This window comes from Phyllobates terribilis, unplaced genomic scaffold, assembly GCF_046119375.1.
Source record: "Phyllobates terribilis strain yellow unplaced genomic scaffold, ASM4611937v1 Scaffold_1__5_contigs__length_1240528914, whole genome shotgun sequence".
Lineage (NCBI taxonomy): Eukaryota > Metazoa > Chordata > Amphibia > Anura > Dendrobatidae > Phyllobates > Phyllobates terribilis.
Window position 1 is genome coordinate 1,152,801,133 of NW_027362761.1, and position 14,891 is coordinate 1,152,816,023.

Below are 14,891 nucleotides of genomic sequence, written 5' to 3' on the forward strand. Positions count from 1 at the left end.
GATTACGTCGGAGAGCAAGTGGTTTCCTGGTCAGGATCCCTTAAACATGCAACATGCCCCTGCCCCAGTCCTGGGAGGGGAGAATTCTGCCCTTATAAACTGGATCTGGGGTGGGGTTGAGTGAGTCAGAGAACAGAGAACAGTCAGAGTCAGAGTGAGAGCAAGGGAAAGTAACAGCAAGGAGCTCTGTAGGAGCTAGGAGCTAAAGACGAGGGGCTGGAAGCTGAGCAGAGCTCGCGCTGGCAGAAGACAATAGGAACCGGACACAGGAGTCCGAAGCTGTGAGGACTTATATATCCAGCAGCAGAAACCAGCCGGCAGGGGATTTCAGGTCCTCTGGCCATAGAAGCCAGGAGGCTCAGTCACAAGCAAGGGACCAGCACCGCCGTCGTGGAGCGGAGGCTAACAGAAGGCCCCAAGTCACCAGCCATACGGGTGAGCACTACACGGTACACTCAGGGACGTGGGCTACTTCTACCCGCTTACAGCAAGGTAGCCAGGAAGAGTGCAGACAGACGGGGAGGCCTACAACTCCACCTGGCCAGGGGAACTCCTGCTTGCTCACAGACAGACCAGGCCTCTTATGCTAGCCAGTACTCCCGGGAGGGTCTACCTTATAATCATCAGTAAAGACCCTGAACTGCACTGCAAAGACTCTGAGTCATTCCGGCTGCGCTCGTGCACCATCACCCCCATCATCCACACTCACTGCCCTGAGGCTATACTCCTCCCGAGGGGAGTTATCCCATTTTATGCTGCGCACACAACACCAGCCTCAGCGGTCTGCCTCGCAGCGGTGGTACTCCCTGACCGCAATCCACGGGTGGCGCAGTCGGACAATTAACCTCAAAACCTAAGAAAGATTGCCACTGGTTTGACCAGCCTGAGCCACGGGACCGTGTCACCGACACGGAGACTACAGACCCCAGAGACCCGGCACCGGGTATCCCACAGACGTGTACACACGGCCCAGGGGGCGCGTCACATGCAGTACAGCATATTACAAACACAAGTCCCATTATTGGGGAGTGGGTGTCCCATAGTATTTGCTTATGCCTTGCAAGCAAAAGCTGCCAAAAATTAGGACGGAGCAACTTGCAATGCCCCTTACAAGAGCCATGCAGTACAGCATATTACAAACATAAGTCCCATTATTGGGGAGTGGGTCTCCCATAGTATTAGCTTATGCTTTCCGAGCAAAAGCTGCCAAAAATTAGGACGGAGCAACTTGCAATGCCCCTTACAAGAGCCATGCAGTACAGCATATTACAAACATAAGTCCCATTATTGGGGAGTGGGTCTCCCATAGTATTTGCTTATGCTTTCCCAGCAAAAGCTGCCAAAAATTAGGATGGAGCAACTTGCAATGCCCCTTACAAGAGCCATGCAGTACAGCATATTACAAACATAAGTCCCATTATTGGGGAGTGGGTCTCCCATAGTATTTGCTTATGCTTTCCCAGCAAAAGCTGCCAAAAATTAGGACGGAGCAACTTGCAATGCCCCTTACAAGAGCCATGCAGTACAGCATATTACAAACATAAGTCCCATTATTGGGGAGTGGGTCTCCCATAGTATTTGCTTATGCTTTCCCAGCAAAAGCTGCCAAAAATTAGGATGGAGCAACTTGCAATGCCCCTTACAAGAGCCATGCAGTACAGCATATTACAAACATAAGTCCCATTATTGGGGAGTGGGTGTCCCATGGTATTTGCTTATGCTTTCCCAGCAAAAGCTGCCAAAAATTAGGACGGAGGAACTTGCAATGCTGGCACCCTGGTGGTATAGTGGTGATGGAGGCTGAGGATAAGGAGAAGAATATTAAACAGCCGAAACGAGGAAGCGTATACCCATGTGTGGGTGTGAAGCGGTGCATGTGAATACACCTCCCGAAATAACACAGTGGATTTGACTTTATGTTACTCTGCTGTCATTTGGTGGTGATGAGAAGTCTGGCCCAATCCAGCCCTTGTTCATTTTGATAAGGGTCAGCTTGTCAGCATTGTCAGTTGACAGGCGAGTGCGCTTATCAGTTATAATTCCCCCAGCGGCACTAAAAACACGCTCCGATAACACGCTAGTGGCAGGGCAGGCCAGGACCTCCAAGGCGTACAGAGCGAGTTCATTCCAAGTGTCCAGCTTGGATACCCAATAATTAAAAGGCACAGAGGAATCACGGAGGACACTGGTGCGATCAGCAAGGTACTCCCTCACCATCTTTTGAAACTTTCCACTCCTTGTGAGAGTACCCCGCGCCTCAGGGCCTGTAAGCTGGGCGGGTGTCAGAAAACTGTCCCAGAATGTTGACAGTGTTCCCCTGCCTCTGCTGGATTGGAGTTGCATCTCTCTCGTCTGTACGCCTTGGTTGGGCAACGAACTGTGACCTCTGCCGCTAGCGTGTTCAGATGGGAATTTTTTTAAGAGTTCTGCAGCAAGGGCCTTCTGGTATTGCCCCATTTTTGTAGACCTCTCCACCTCAGGAATAAGAGAGTGAAAGTTCTCCTTGTAGCGGGGGTCTACAAGTGTCACCAACCAGTAATGACTGTCACCCAACATTTTGACAACGCGAGGGTCACGGTTAAGGCAGCGCAACATAAAGTCAGCCATGTGTGCCAGACTGGTAACGGGCAAGATTTCCGTGTCCTCACCAAGATGACGACTGACCATGCTCTTCTCCTCCTCTTCCTCCTCCCCCCTGTCCTCAGGCCACCCACGCTGAACCGACGGTATGACACTTGTACAGGTACTACCGTCTACAACGCATGATAGCAGCTCCTGTTCTTCCTCCTCCTCCTCCTCCTCTCCCTCATTGTCCCCCAATGCACGTTGGGATGAGATGAGGCTGGGCTGTGTGTAATCGCCCGCTACGGCTTCTTGATCCATCTCATCATACTCTGGCTGCAATGCCTCCTCTTTAATTCTCTGCAGAGAGCGTTGCAAAAGACAGACAAGTGGGATGCTGACACTAATGATGGTGTCTTCGCCACTCACCATCTTGGTGGCCTCCTCAAAGTTTGTCAGGATGGTACATATGTCAGACATCCAGGTCCACTCCTGAGGTCTTATGTGTGGAGTCTGACCTGAATATCGACGGCCTTGTTGCAGCTGGTACTCCACAACTGCTCTCTTCTGCTCACAAATCCTTTGCAACATGTGGAGGGTAGAGTTCCAACGTGTGGGGACATCACACACCAGTCGGTGTGCCGGAAGCTGCAAACGCTGCTGCAACACAGCAAGGGCGGCGGAAGCAGTAGCCGACTTGCGAAAATGAGCTGACAGGCGGCGTACTTTCACGAGCAGATCTGGCAACTCGGGGTACGATTTAAGAAACCGCTGAACCACGAGGTTAAGCACATGAGCCAGGCATGGTACGTGTGTGATCTCACCTCGCCTCAGAGCTGCCACCAGGATACGGCCATTGTCACACACGACCGTGCCGGGATGTAGGTTCAGCAGTCTCAGCCACAGATCTGCCTGCTCTTTCACAGCTGTCCACAACTCACAAGCAGTGTGAGGTTTATCACCTAAGCTTATGAGTTTCAGCACAGCCTGTTGCCGCTTGGCGGATGCAGTACTGCAATGCTTCCAGCTTGTAACTGATGTGGTGATATCTGAGATGGAGGCTGAACATGAGGAGGAGGATGCGCAGGAGCTGTACACTGTGGGGGCAACTCTGACTGACATAGGGCCCGCAATCCTCGGTGTGGGGAGGATGTGTTCCGTCCCATGGTCCGACTGGGTCCCGGCTTCCACTATGTTTACCCAGTGTGCCGTCAGAGAGATGTACCGTCCCTGGCCACAAGCACTTGTCCACGTGTCCGTTGTCAGGTAGACTCTCCCAGTAACTGCGTTACTGAGGGCATGGCAGATGCTTTGGGACACGTGCTTGTGTAGTGCGGGGATGGCACACCGGGCAAAATAGTGTCGGCTGGGGACCGAGTACCGAGGGACAGCCACCGCCATAAGATTGCGGAAGGATTCCGTCTCCACCAGCCTAAAAGGCAGCATTTCCAATGCAAGCAGTCGTGAAATGTGCGAATTTAGGACTGTGGCCTGTGGGGCGTTATCTGCGAATTTCCGCTTTCGTTCGAAGGTCTGGGATATGGAAAATTGAACGTTGCGGTGGGACTGTGTGCTGCTGGCCTCACTCTGCATGTCCTCCTTCCACGTTGGGTCAGTTACTAGATCATCCACCACCTCCTCCTCTTCCACTTGCGCACCACGATCCTCCTCCTCACTTCCTGGCAATTGTGTCTCGTCATCGTCCACCTCTTGTGACAGATTGCCAACGTCGACTTCCTGTGGCCGTGGCTGTTCAAATATTTGGGCATCGCAGCATGGGATCTCCTCTTCCACCACTTCAAGCGTATCAGGCGAGGGGCCCAAATATGGAAATGGACCAGTGAACAGCTCTTCAGAGTGTCCAAGTGTGGGATCACTTGCTGTCTGACGACACTCGGCATGGTGGGAGGAAGGAGCATCAGGGTGAGGAGGAGTATGCGGTCGAGACTCACGGCTACTAAGAGTTGACCGTGTGGAAGACAGACCGGAGGTGATGGTGCCCAGGTAACTGGAAGTATTGTCTGCTATCCAATTAATAACCTGTTCACACTGATCAGTTCTCAATACTGGTGTTGTTCTGTGCTTCCCTAGTAATTCGGTCAAGAAGTGGGAGCGAGAAGATGTGGCTGTTGGTTGTGGCACATTTTCACCTTGGCCACGGCCCCGTCCTCTGCACGAACCATCACCAGAATGTCCACTTCCACGTCCGTTGCCACGCGCCTTGCCCATTGTAAATAAAGTAAAATAGCTTACACTTGCACTATCAATGGAAAAAGGGTAATAAAGAGTAGATTAGAACCGTGGAAGAGGAAAACCACAGTTATTGTTTACTGGGGTATACCACACTTTTTTAAATAGAGATATTTGCGGCTGAACAGTGAGCGACACACTCAAACTGCTTTTTTTTTAGATACCAAAGGCCCAAAACTGGATAGTGCAGCGATTTGACCTGTGGAACCTCGAAACCACACTGGGATGTCGGGCCTACACAAGACTATTTTCAACAGATATATTTTTGTGTCACAACAGTCAGGAGACACTACTGTTTTTCTTTACGGAAAAAACTACCAAAACCTGAATAATAGAGATTTTTTACCGTGGAACAGCAAAACCACAGTTATAATTTACTGGTGTATACCAGGCTTTTTAAAATATATATATATTTGCGGCTGAACAGTGAGCGACACACTCAAACTGTTTTTTTTAGATACAAATGGCCCAAAAGTGGATAATACAGAGGTTTGTACCGTGGAACTGCAAAACCACACTTGTATTTCTCGGGCCTACACCAGACTATTTTCAACAGATATATTTGTGTCTGAAAAATCAGGGAGACACTATTTTTTTTTTTTTTACAGCAAAAAATGCAAAAAGAAGGATAATAGAGATTTTTTACCGTGGAACAGCAAAAGCACACTTCTGTCTCTCTGGCCTACACCAGACTATTTTCAACAGATATATTTGTGTCTGAAAAATCAGGGAGACACTATTTTTTTTTTTTTTACAGCAAAAAATGCAAAAAGCAGGATAATAGAGATTTTTTACCGTTGAACAGCAAAAGCACACTTCTGTCTCTCTGGCCTACACCAGACTATTTTCAACAGATATATTTGTGTCTGAAAAATCAGGGAGACACTATTATTATTTTTATACAGCAAAAAATGCCAAAAACAGGATAATAGAGATGTTTTACCGTGGAACATCAAAACCACAGTAATAATTTACTGGTGTATACCAGGCTTTTTAAAATATATATATATATTTGCGGCTGAACAGTGAGCGACACACTCAAACTGTTTTTTTTTAGATACAAATGGCCCAAAAGTGGAAAATACAGAGGTTTGTACCGTGGAACTGCAAAACCACACTTGTATTTCTCGGGCCTACACCAGACTATTTTCAACAGATATATTTGTGTCTGAAAAATCAGGGAGACACTATTTTTTTTTTTTTACAGCAAAAAATGCAAAAAGCAGGATAATAGAGATTTTTTACCGTGGAACAGCAAAAGCACACTTCTGTCTCTCTGGCCTACACCAGACTATTTTCAACAGATATATTTGTGTCTGAAAAATCAGGGAGACACTTATTATTTTTATACAGCAAAAAATGCCAAAAACAGGATAATAGAGATGTTTTACCGTGGAACATCAAAACCACAGTAATAATTTACTGGTGTATACCAGGCTTTTTAAAATATATATATATTTGCGGCTGAACAGTGAGCGACACACTCAAACTGTTTTTTTTAGATACAAATGGCCCATAGAACTGCAAAACCACACTTCTATTTCTCTGGCCTACACCAGACTATTTTCAACAGATATATTTGTGTCTGAAAAATCACAGGCACACTTTTTTTTTTGGGGGGGGGCACCAAAAGGTTAATAAGATGGGTATTTGTACATTGTGAAGGAGGAAAAAAAAAAGAGGATTTAGATAAAAAAAAGGATTTTTCCTGGCCCCCGGGACCTGGAGCTAAGTCCAGCAATTTCAGCAACAGGAGCAGCACACAGGACTGTAATGCAGCGTTCGCTGGTATAACCACTGCGTCTCCTATACAGCCTGCCTGCCTGCCTGCCTGATATACCTGGGATGGATATTAGTCCTGAGAAGGACTGTTTGTTTGATCTGGCAGCCTTTACAGACCCTACACTAACTATTTTGCAGGATATATCTCTCCCTAAATCAGCAGCGCTGTCCCTACACTGTCTGATCCGGAGCGACTGTGTCCAAGATGGCGGCGCCCGGTTTTAAATACTCGAGGTGACGCTGTGCGGCCAGCCAATCACTGTAATGCCCACAAACAACATGGCTGCGGCATTACAGTGACTGGCTGGCAATCCCTGCATGTTCATTGGCTCTGTAAAGAGCGCCAAACATGCAGGGCGGAGACCCGAGCTCCCGCCCGAGTAACCCGGAAATGCTCGGTGCTCGCAGAACATCCCGAGTAGCGTGATGCTCGGGCGAGTACCGAGCAGTGTCGAGCATGTTCGCTCAACACTAATTAAGACCTCATTCACACATCAATGATTTTCTGGTATGAGATAATTGGTCTGAGTTTCGTCAGTGTTTTTTAAATTTTTTTTTACAGAGTTTGGACAGTGAGTCAGTTTTTAGCATCTCAGTTTGGTGAAAGTTTGATCAGTTTTTCTCTGATGAAAATCATAAAAAGTCTCTTTATCTTTTCCTATCTAACAGTCCTTGAAAAACATACAGCACACAGATGGAATCTGAGTGTTGTCCAATTTTTTCACGGATCCATAGATAAGCATTGCCAAGTTTGATCCGACACTCGGTTCAATATTGGACATGTTTCCACGATTTTGAGCACACAGTGCTGCTCACTATTATTGGCACCCCTTCATTTTTTTCTTAGACTGTACAGTATCTTCAGAAATAAATGGAAATGTCTAAAGTTATATCCTCAGGATTTTTTAATTAGTGGTCCAAAGTAATCCAACAATAAAAGATTGTTTTTCAACTTCCATGTTGCAATTTCAAAGAAGAAACAGAATAAGCAGCATGTGCAGCAATAAAGGCACTCCTAATTAATACTTGGTTACACACCCTTTGGTGTTGCTGACAGCCTCCAAATATTTCTTGCATTTCTCAGCTGGAATTTTCTCGCACTCTTCCTTTGCAGTTTGTTCAAGCTCTTGAATGTTTGCAGGATTCTTTCTCCCAATGGCAGATTTCAGCTCACCCCAAAGATTTTCAATAAGATTGAGGTCAGGACTCATTGTTGGCCATTTTAAAACAGTCAATTTTTTCTTTTTCAACCATTCCAATGTACTTTTGGATGTGTGCTTTGGGTCATTGTCTTGCTGGAGGACCTATGATCTTCGACTCAAACCAAGTTTTCTTACACTAGATAGTACATTTCTCTCTAAGGCTGTGTGCCCACGTAGCATTTTTCAAGCGTATATGCTGCGGAATTTCCGCAGCGTAAACGCTTGAAAAACGCATGTATATCCGCACCCCATGGTCCCCAATGGGATTCCGCAAGTTCTATGCACATGCTGCGGATTTTTCCGCAGCGTTTATGCCGCGTTCAAAAATCCGCAGCATGTCATTTAATTTTGCGTTTCCGCAAGCGGAATTGCCTTTGTCCAATGCATAAAAAACGCAAGGCAATTCCGCATGTGGAAAACGCGTGATAAACGCGTGAAAAATGCGGGATAAACGCGTGCGGAATTCCGCATGCGTTTTTCCGGGAGAGGACTTGCATTTATGCAGCAGAAATTTTCTGCTTCATAAATGCAACGTGGCACATAGCCTAAAATCTCTTGATTATTCTCTGATTTCATGATTCCTGTGATATGGTCAAGGCCTCTAGTACCAAACGCAGCAAAGCAACCCCACCGAATTATGGATCCTCCACCATGCTTAACTGTTGGTAAAGTGTTCTTTTCCTTATAAGCTTAATTGTGCCATCTGTAAACAAACAGTTGCTTTGCATTGCCAAAAAGCTGTATTTTTGATTCATCTGTCCACAGAATATTTTCTCAGAAGGATTGTGGTTTGTCAAGGTACTCTTTGGCAAAGATCAGTCATTCCTCTTTATATCTTTTCTTCAGCAATGGTTTCTTCGTTGGCCTTTGCCCATTAAGCTCTGCTTAGTATGTGGCGTATGGTACTTGTTGAAACAATGACCCCAGACTGTTCCAGGTTGGCCTTCAGGTCTTTGGATGTTTGATGTGGTGTTTTTTACACCATTCGCACCATCCTTCGAAGATATCTCTTGTCAATTTTCCTCTTCCCATCACATCCAGGGAGGTTCTTGACGGTTCCATGCTTGGTAAACTTCTTACTAACATTGTGCACTGTTGAAACTGGGATACCAAGGTCTTTGGAGATGGCCTGATACCCTTTGGAAGTCTTGTGTTTGCTAATAATTGCAGTTCTGATGTCCTCAGACAGCTCCTTTGTCTTCAACATTGTGACAAAGAAACAGAGCTTACCATGAGGCTTTTTAAAACACTGAAGTCATCATTCATTGGCTAAATCATGTCACATAGGCACCGACAATCACATGTGAATCTCTTTTGTAATTTACCACAGGCTAGTCAAAATGTGTTTCCATACTAAATTAATGTAAAGGGTGCCAATTAGTGATGAGCGAACGTGCTCAGATAAGGAGTTAACCGAGCACACTCGAGTCCTAACTGAGTATATTTGGCGTGCTCGTATATTATGTTTGTGTCCCTGCATCTGTATGATTTACGGCTGTTAGACAGCCTCAACACATACAAGGATTGCCTGTTTGTTAGGGAATTCTCACATGTATTGAGGCTGTCTAACAGCTGCAAATCATACAGGGACTCCAGCATAATATTTGGGCACGCCGAAGATACTCAGTTAGGACTTGAGCGTGCTCGCTTAACCCCCTATCCGAGCACGTTCGCTCATCACTAGTGCCAATATCAGTGATACAGCAAGCTTTAGGTTTTTCTATTTTTCCCTCCCATTGTTTTTTGTTTTAAATTATTGTTATCATTTGCTCTTTTGTATTTAGCACGACTGCTCTGTACAAAAAACTGATTCACTTGATTCATTTTTTTCAGGAGATATTCCACATTATGTACTTAAATTTTATGTGTGCCAATAATGATGAGCAGGACTGTAGCACTCGATCCACAAAAAATAACAGACATGTGAACAGCCCCATAGACTTTTATATGTACTAGTGCCATCCATAAAAAACACAGATAGCACTCATGCGAGAAAAACTGATGTGTGAATGAGCCCTTAGACCAGGTGTGGGCAATTCATTTTCCCAAGGGGGAAGACCGTGACTGTTGTGGAGGGCTGTATTAATAGGCCAAAATGAATTATGCTCAATATTAATATAAACATATTAATTATAATTATTTTATATTAATATTAATAGTATGACTTAATATTGAGCAGAATTAAGTATACCGACATCCCTCTATATGAGCCGCACACAGCCCCCCCATATACCATATGAGCCAACACACAGACCCCTATATACCATAAGAGCTCTCACATAGCCTCCCATATACAGCATAATCTCCAAATAGCCTCCCCATATACAGCATGAGCCCCACAGCCTCCAATATACAGTTTGAGCACCACATAGCCTCCCATATACCGCATGAGTCCCACACAGCCTCCCCTATACTGTGTGAGCACCACATAGTCTCCCATATGCAGCAGGAGCACCACATAGCCTCCCCATATGCAGCATGAACCCCACATAGCCTCCCCATATACAGTTTGAGCACCACATAGCCTCTCATATAAATCGTGAGCATGAAATAGCCTCCCATATACAGCAGGAGCCCCACATAGCCTTCCCATATACAGCATGAGGCTATGTGCCCACGATGCAGAAATGAAGCAGAAAATTTCTGCAGCATTTCTGCATCTCCCTGGCAGAAAAAACGCATGCAGATTGTGCATGCATTTTTCCTGCAGAATACATGCGGATCCACATGCGGATTCACATGCGTTTCCGCATGCAGATTGACAAGCGCTTTCCAGGCGATAGCATCACTTGGAAAGTGCTTGACAACTAGGTCACACTATATAAATCCATGCAAACGGCATGGATTTATACAGTGTGAACCGTAAAAATTAAAACAAATAAAGCTATACTCACCCACGAGGCCCCGGTGTGGCTGCAGCGCTCGTTTCTGTCTGGTTCCCGGCTGCCGGCATATCGCGAGACAGAGCGGTGAAGGGCCTGCGGTCACATGACTGTGACGTCACCGCAGGTCCTCAAGCGATGCCGGCATTTAGAGAGAAGCCGCCGGACAGGTGAATATAAACTTTATTTGTTATTTTATTCTTTTTTTACAGGTAGAATGGTACCCAGGTCTGGATGAGAGTCTCCTCTCCTCCAGAACTGGGTACCATCCGCACATAGAGACGCATAGAAGCCACTTGTACAAATGTACAGTCGCGGTTTCTATGCGTTTCAATGCAAGTCAATGGTGGGAGTTCCGCTGCGCTTCAGCAAAATTAAATGACATGCTGCGGATTTTTGTACGCAGCATAAACGCTCCGGAAAAATCCGCAGCATGTGCATAGAACATGTGGAATCCCCTTGGGGACCATGGGGTGCGGATTACCTAGCGTTTCCGCTGTGGAAATTCCGCAGCATAAACGCCTGAAAAACGCTACGTGGGCACCCAGCCTGAGTCCCACATAGCCTCTAATATACAGCATGAGCCTCACATAGTCTCCCACATATAGTGTGAGCACTACATAGACTCCCATATATGTGTGAGCCAAATGTAGCTTTCATGAGCTGTAAGGTGAGTATAAGTATTTTTATTTTATTTATTTTACTCACTTTTTATAGCATCATTATTTCCACAGCGCTTTACAGACATTATCATCACTGTCCCCATTGGGGCTCACAATCCAGATTCCCTATCAGTATGTCTTTGGAGTGTGGGAGGAAACCACAGGACCCGGAGGAAACCCACACAAACTCAGGGAGAACTTACAAACTCCTTGTAGATGTTGTCCTTGGTGGGATTTGAACCCAGGACCCCAGCACTGCAAAGCTGCAGTGCTAACCACTGAGCCACCATACAGTGCTAACCACTCAGCCATCATGCTGCCCATTTTTTACACATTATGTTTATTATGCTCTCGAGTGATCCCAGAGCATAATAAGGGATATTTAAAATTGTGGAGAATAACTTCTCCACAAATTGAATTTCCCAGGAAAAAACACATGAACAGGCAAATTCCTAGTTTGCCTGATCCTCTCATCTCTAGTCTTCTTTAATTCAACCACCTACCAATTAGCTGCTCTACCCCTTAGAATACAAAAGGGAACTAGTGGCCATCAAGCAGCTTCTCCATCCCCTTGTTTCCTAATGTGGCAGATAAAAAGCCCTGAACAAATTCACGATACCAATGTGGAATAAAAATGACAGGTGTAGAAAATTTACAGAGAATAAAAAAGCCAAACTGTCATTGTGGAATAGTGACATTTTGATACGTTAGGCCATACTGAAAAGATGTGAATTCATTAAGTTGCTTGTGCATTGAAAAAAAACCCCCAAGCTTGCTATTCCTGTCTTTCTGGTATTGCAGCCCAGGCTCATGTAAGTAAAAGGCGATGAGTGCAGAGACCAGACACTGCTTATAAACAAAAGTTTTGTGGGACTCAGAAAACAATAACTTTTTTTCTAATCCTAGACAAGTCCCCAAGTCTTTATATTAAAATGTATTGAATAAATTAATTATAAAGTGTTTTGTAACTGGTTCCCAATGTTAAATTTCAGTTTCTTTGGAGGTTTGGATCTGTCCAAGTTAAATTGGATAAAATAGCCATGAGCAGTAAACTGTAATGTTCTTATGATATTAGAGTTTTTATCATAAAAAAAATATAATTTGAAATATAACAATAATGCACTTATACTTTGTTCTCTTGATATAAAACACGTTCTGCTTTACAGCGGTCGTATTCATTTAGGTACCATCTCTCCTTTTCTGGCAACTGTAAAAAAAAAATCACAATATATTTATTATGAAGAGCTTTTATTTCTGTCTAGGATTATGATGATAATGTTATCAATTTCTAATATAATTTCATAGATTATAGACCCTTCTATTTGTTCAGGAACAAGGGAAAACTGAAAAGGAATGTTATGTTTTAGGCCACGTTCACACGTTCAGTATTTGGTCAGTTTTTTAATCAGTATTTGTAAACAATCCGAGGAAAAGTATAATAGAAACACGTCACCACTTCTGCATTTTTCACCCACTCCTGGCTTTGATTTACAAATACTGATATAAAATACTGACCAAATACTGAACGTGTGAACGTGGCCTTCCTTTTAAATGTTACAGCGTTTCAGAGAAAATATAGCTTGAAAAGCCGACTGGGGACTATAGGATGAGACCTGACTTGCCCAGTGCCGCCCTTGGCCAGCTTTAGCACTGCTCTAGTTGTGTAGGAAGCCTTTCCTAATATACAAAGATGGGGAGACTTGACACTCAACTGGAGCGGTTTGGGGAGAGGCTGTTCGGGGGTGGCGCTGGACTAGTCAGCTCGCTCCCTATAGTCCTCTTCAAATATACCTGGTTGCAATTGCTCCGGGCAGCATGAATCTGGTGACAGGTTCCTTTGAAGAGAGATGTTAATATCTAAATGGCATGATTGTCAGCCTTCGGGTATATAAAGGGGAATCTATTGTCTTCTGAAATATTCCAGGAGACAATAGATTCCTTTCTTAGAACATTATTATGTGATATCCCCTAAAAATCTATAAATAAACCATCACCTTGGTATAGATATTGCTATTACATATTCGTTTTAGCATCCTCTGGTGTTCTTTTTATTCCTTCTTAGAAGGTCTACATAATGCATCCATTGATATTGATAACAAACAATTCAGTGTCCAACCACCCTTAACCAATATAGGTGCCTTTTCCTCAGAGCAACATTTAGAGGACATTTTGAGAAGGAATCAAATGAATAGGGGGCATCATACTAAGTATGGAGGGTAGGTGCAGTATAATTCTAGGTGACCACAAGCACTCAATAGCACTCAACGACCTCTCATACACATTCAGGCTTGGTTAGGTTGAGCTTTGTGTGTTGTCAATGTGTAGAGGAAAATAAACCACTGGGAGACTCCTTTGTTGACCACTTATCGTCTACGGGAACAGAGATCAGGCATTGTAATTTATTCCTAATCCTTCTCTCCACTAACATTGTAAGTGAGGTCCTCATATACCTTACATGGTTGGCAGGTCCCGCCAAAATTAGCTGGTTTGGCCAATATTAATCTAATAAAGGGGATTTGCCAATATCTTCTGCAATTGAGCACCACTCCCCTGCCTTCTGCTTGCAGAGGGACAGTGCGCTCCTGCTTGATTGAACCAATTAGCATCGTCGTGCCCATGGACCAACCTGCGTCTATTGGTGTCATATGGGTCAGTTTTGCCACTGTGGCATCAAAGAAGTCAGTGATTTGGCCAGCTTTAGATCAGTGGTTACAAGCTTTGTTCGAAAAAGGTTGTAAGCACTGCACTCTTTGCCTAGTAGAAATCACACCGCTGATCGATGGCAAATTCACCCTGTTGAGAAACTTGACTAAGTGTATGGCTACTTTGCTTTCAATCCTTGCATTTTGGCCCATATGCAGAGAATATCTTCTGGTGTATATGTCACATACCGATATTGATTAATTCATTTTATGGAGGCCTAAAGAGTGTTCCTTTGGCCCCTGTCATGGTGGTATGCGTCAGCACACCCTTGTTACAATTGTTTAAGAAAGTACAGTTCAAAATGTGAAATATATTTATATTCATAGTCATATGTATACAGGTTTATACAGGTGGAACCTTAGTCAATGATTAACATAACTTACCGGGCTGGGAGTTTTATCATCAAAGCATTGTAACTGTCGCTGGAGCTGTTCTGCCAGGCTTAGGTCCTCCGCACTGTCCTTACATCTTTGTACACTGGGATATGGCATGTGTCTTGTTTCTGTCTTCTAGTCAAATATTGAATAATGGAAATGTGACCATTTTCACTCATCTCAGCATTTCAGCCTATTTTAATATCTTGTTTTTACCATTCTTAAAGAAAAAAACTCATTTTAATTTTTACCACATTTTAAAATACATTGGCAGATTTACTAAAACGGTCTACTTTTTAGACAGTGTAAACAGTGGCCAATACTGGATAATAAATAAGCAGCATTTTTAAAAAGAGTGCACTAAAAGGGAATCTGTCAGCAAGATTTCATCCCCCAAAGTATTCATATGCACATGTTGCTCTTTCAAAGACAAGTCAAACAATACCTTTACATAGCCAGTCTGAGCCTCCATTA

The 14,891-nt window shown here is 44.3% G+C and overlaps 1 protein-coding gene and 1 long non-coding RNA gene across 2 annotated transcripts in view; one reads left to right on the plus strand and one right to left on the minus strand.

The window, feature by feature from the left end:
* CLNK (cytokine dependent hematopoietic cell linker) overlaps nt 1-14,891 on the minus strand; it is a 256,280-nt gene that overhangs the window by 33,533 nt on the left and 207,856 nt on the right. The window contains exons 13-14 of the mRNA XM_073648560.1: nt 14,427-14,552; nt 12,470-12,547 (exon numbers count right to left, since the gene is read on the minus strand). Of these exons, the coding sequence (XP_073504661.1) occupies nt 12,470-12,547; nt 14,427-14,552 (204 nt within the window). The remainder of the gene's footprint in view (nt 1-12,469; nt 12,548-14,426; nt 14,553-14,891) is intronic.
* LOC141162440 (uncharacterized) overlaps nt 12,118-14,891 on the plus strand; it is a 119,874-nt gene continuing 117,100 nt past the window's right edge. Inside the window, exon 1 of the long non-coding RNA XR_012250779.1 lies at nt 12,118-12,152. This is a non-coding gene — a long non-coding RNA (uncharacterized lncRNA). The remainder of the gene's footprint in view (nt 12,153-14,891) is intronic.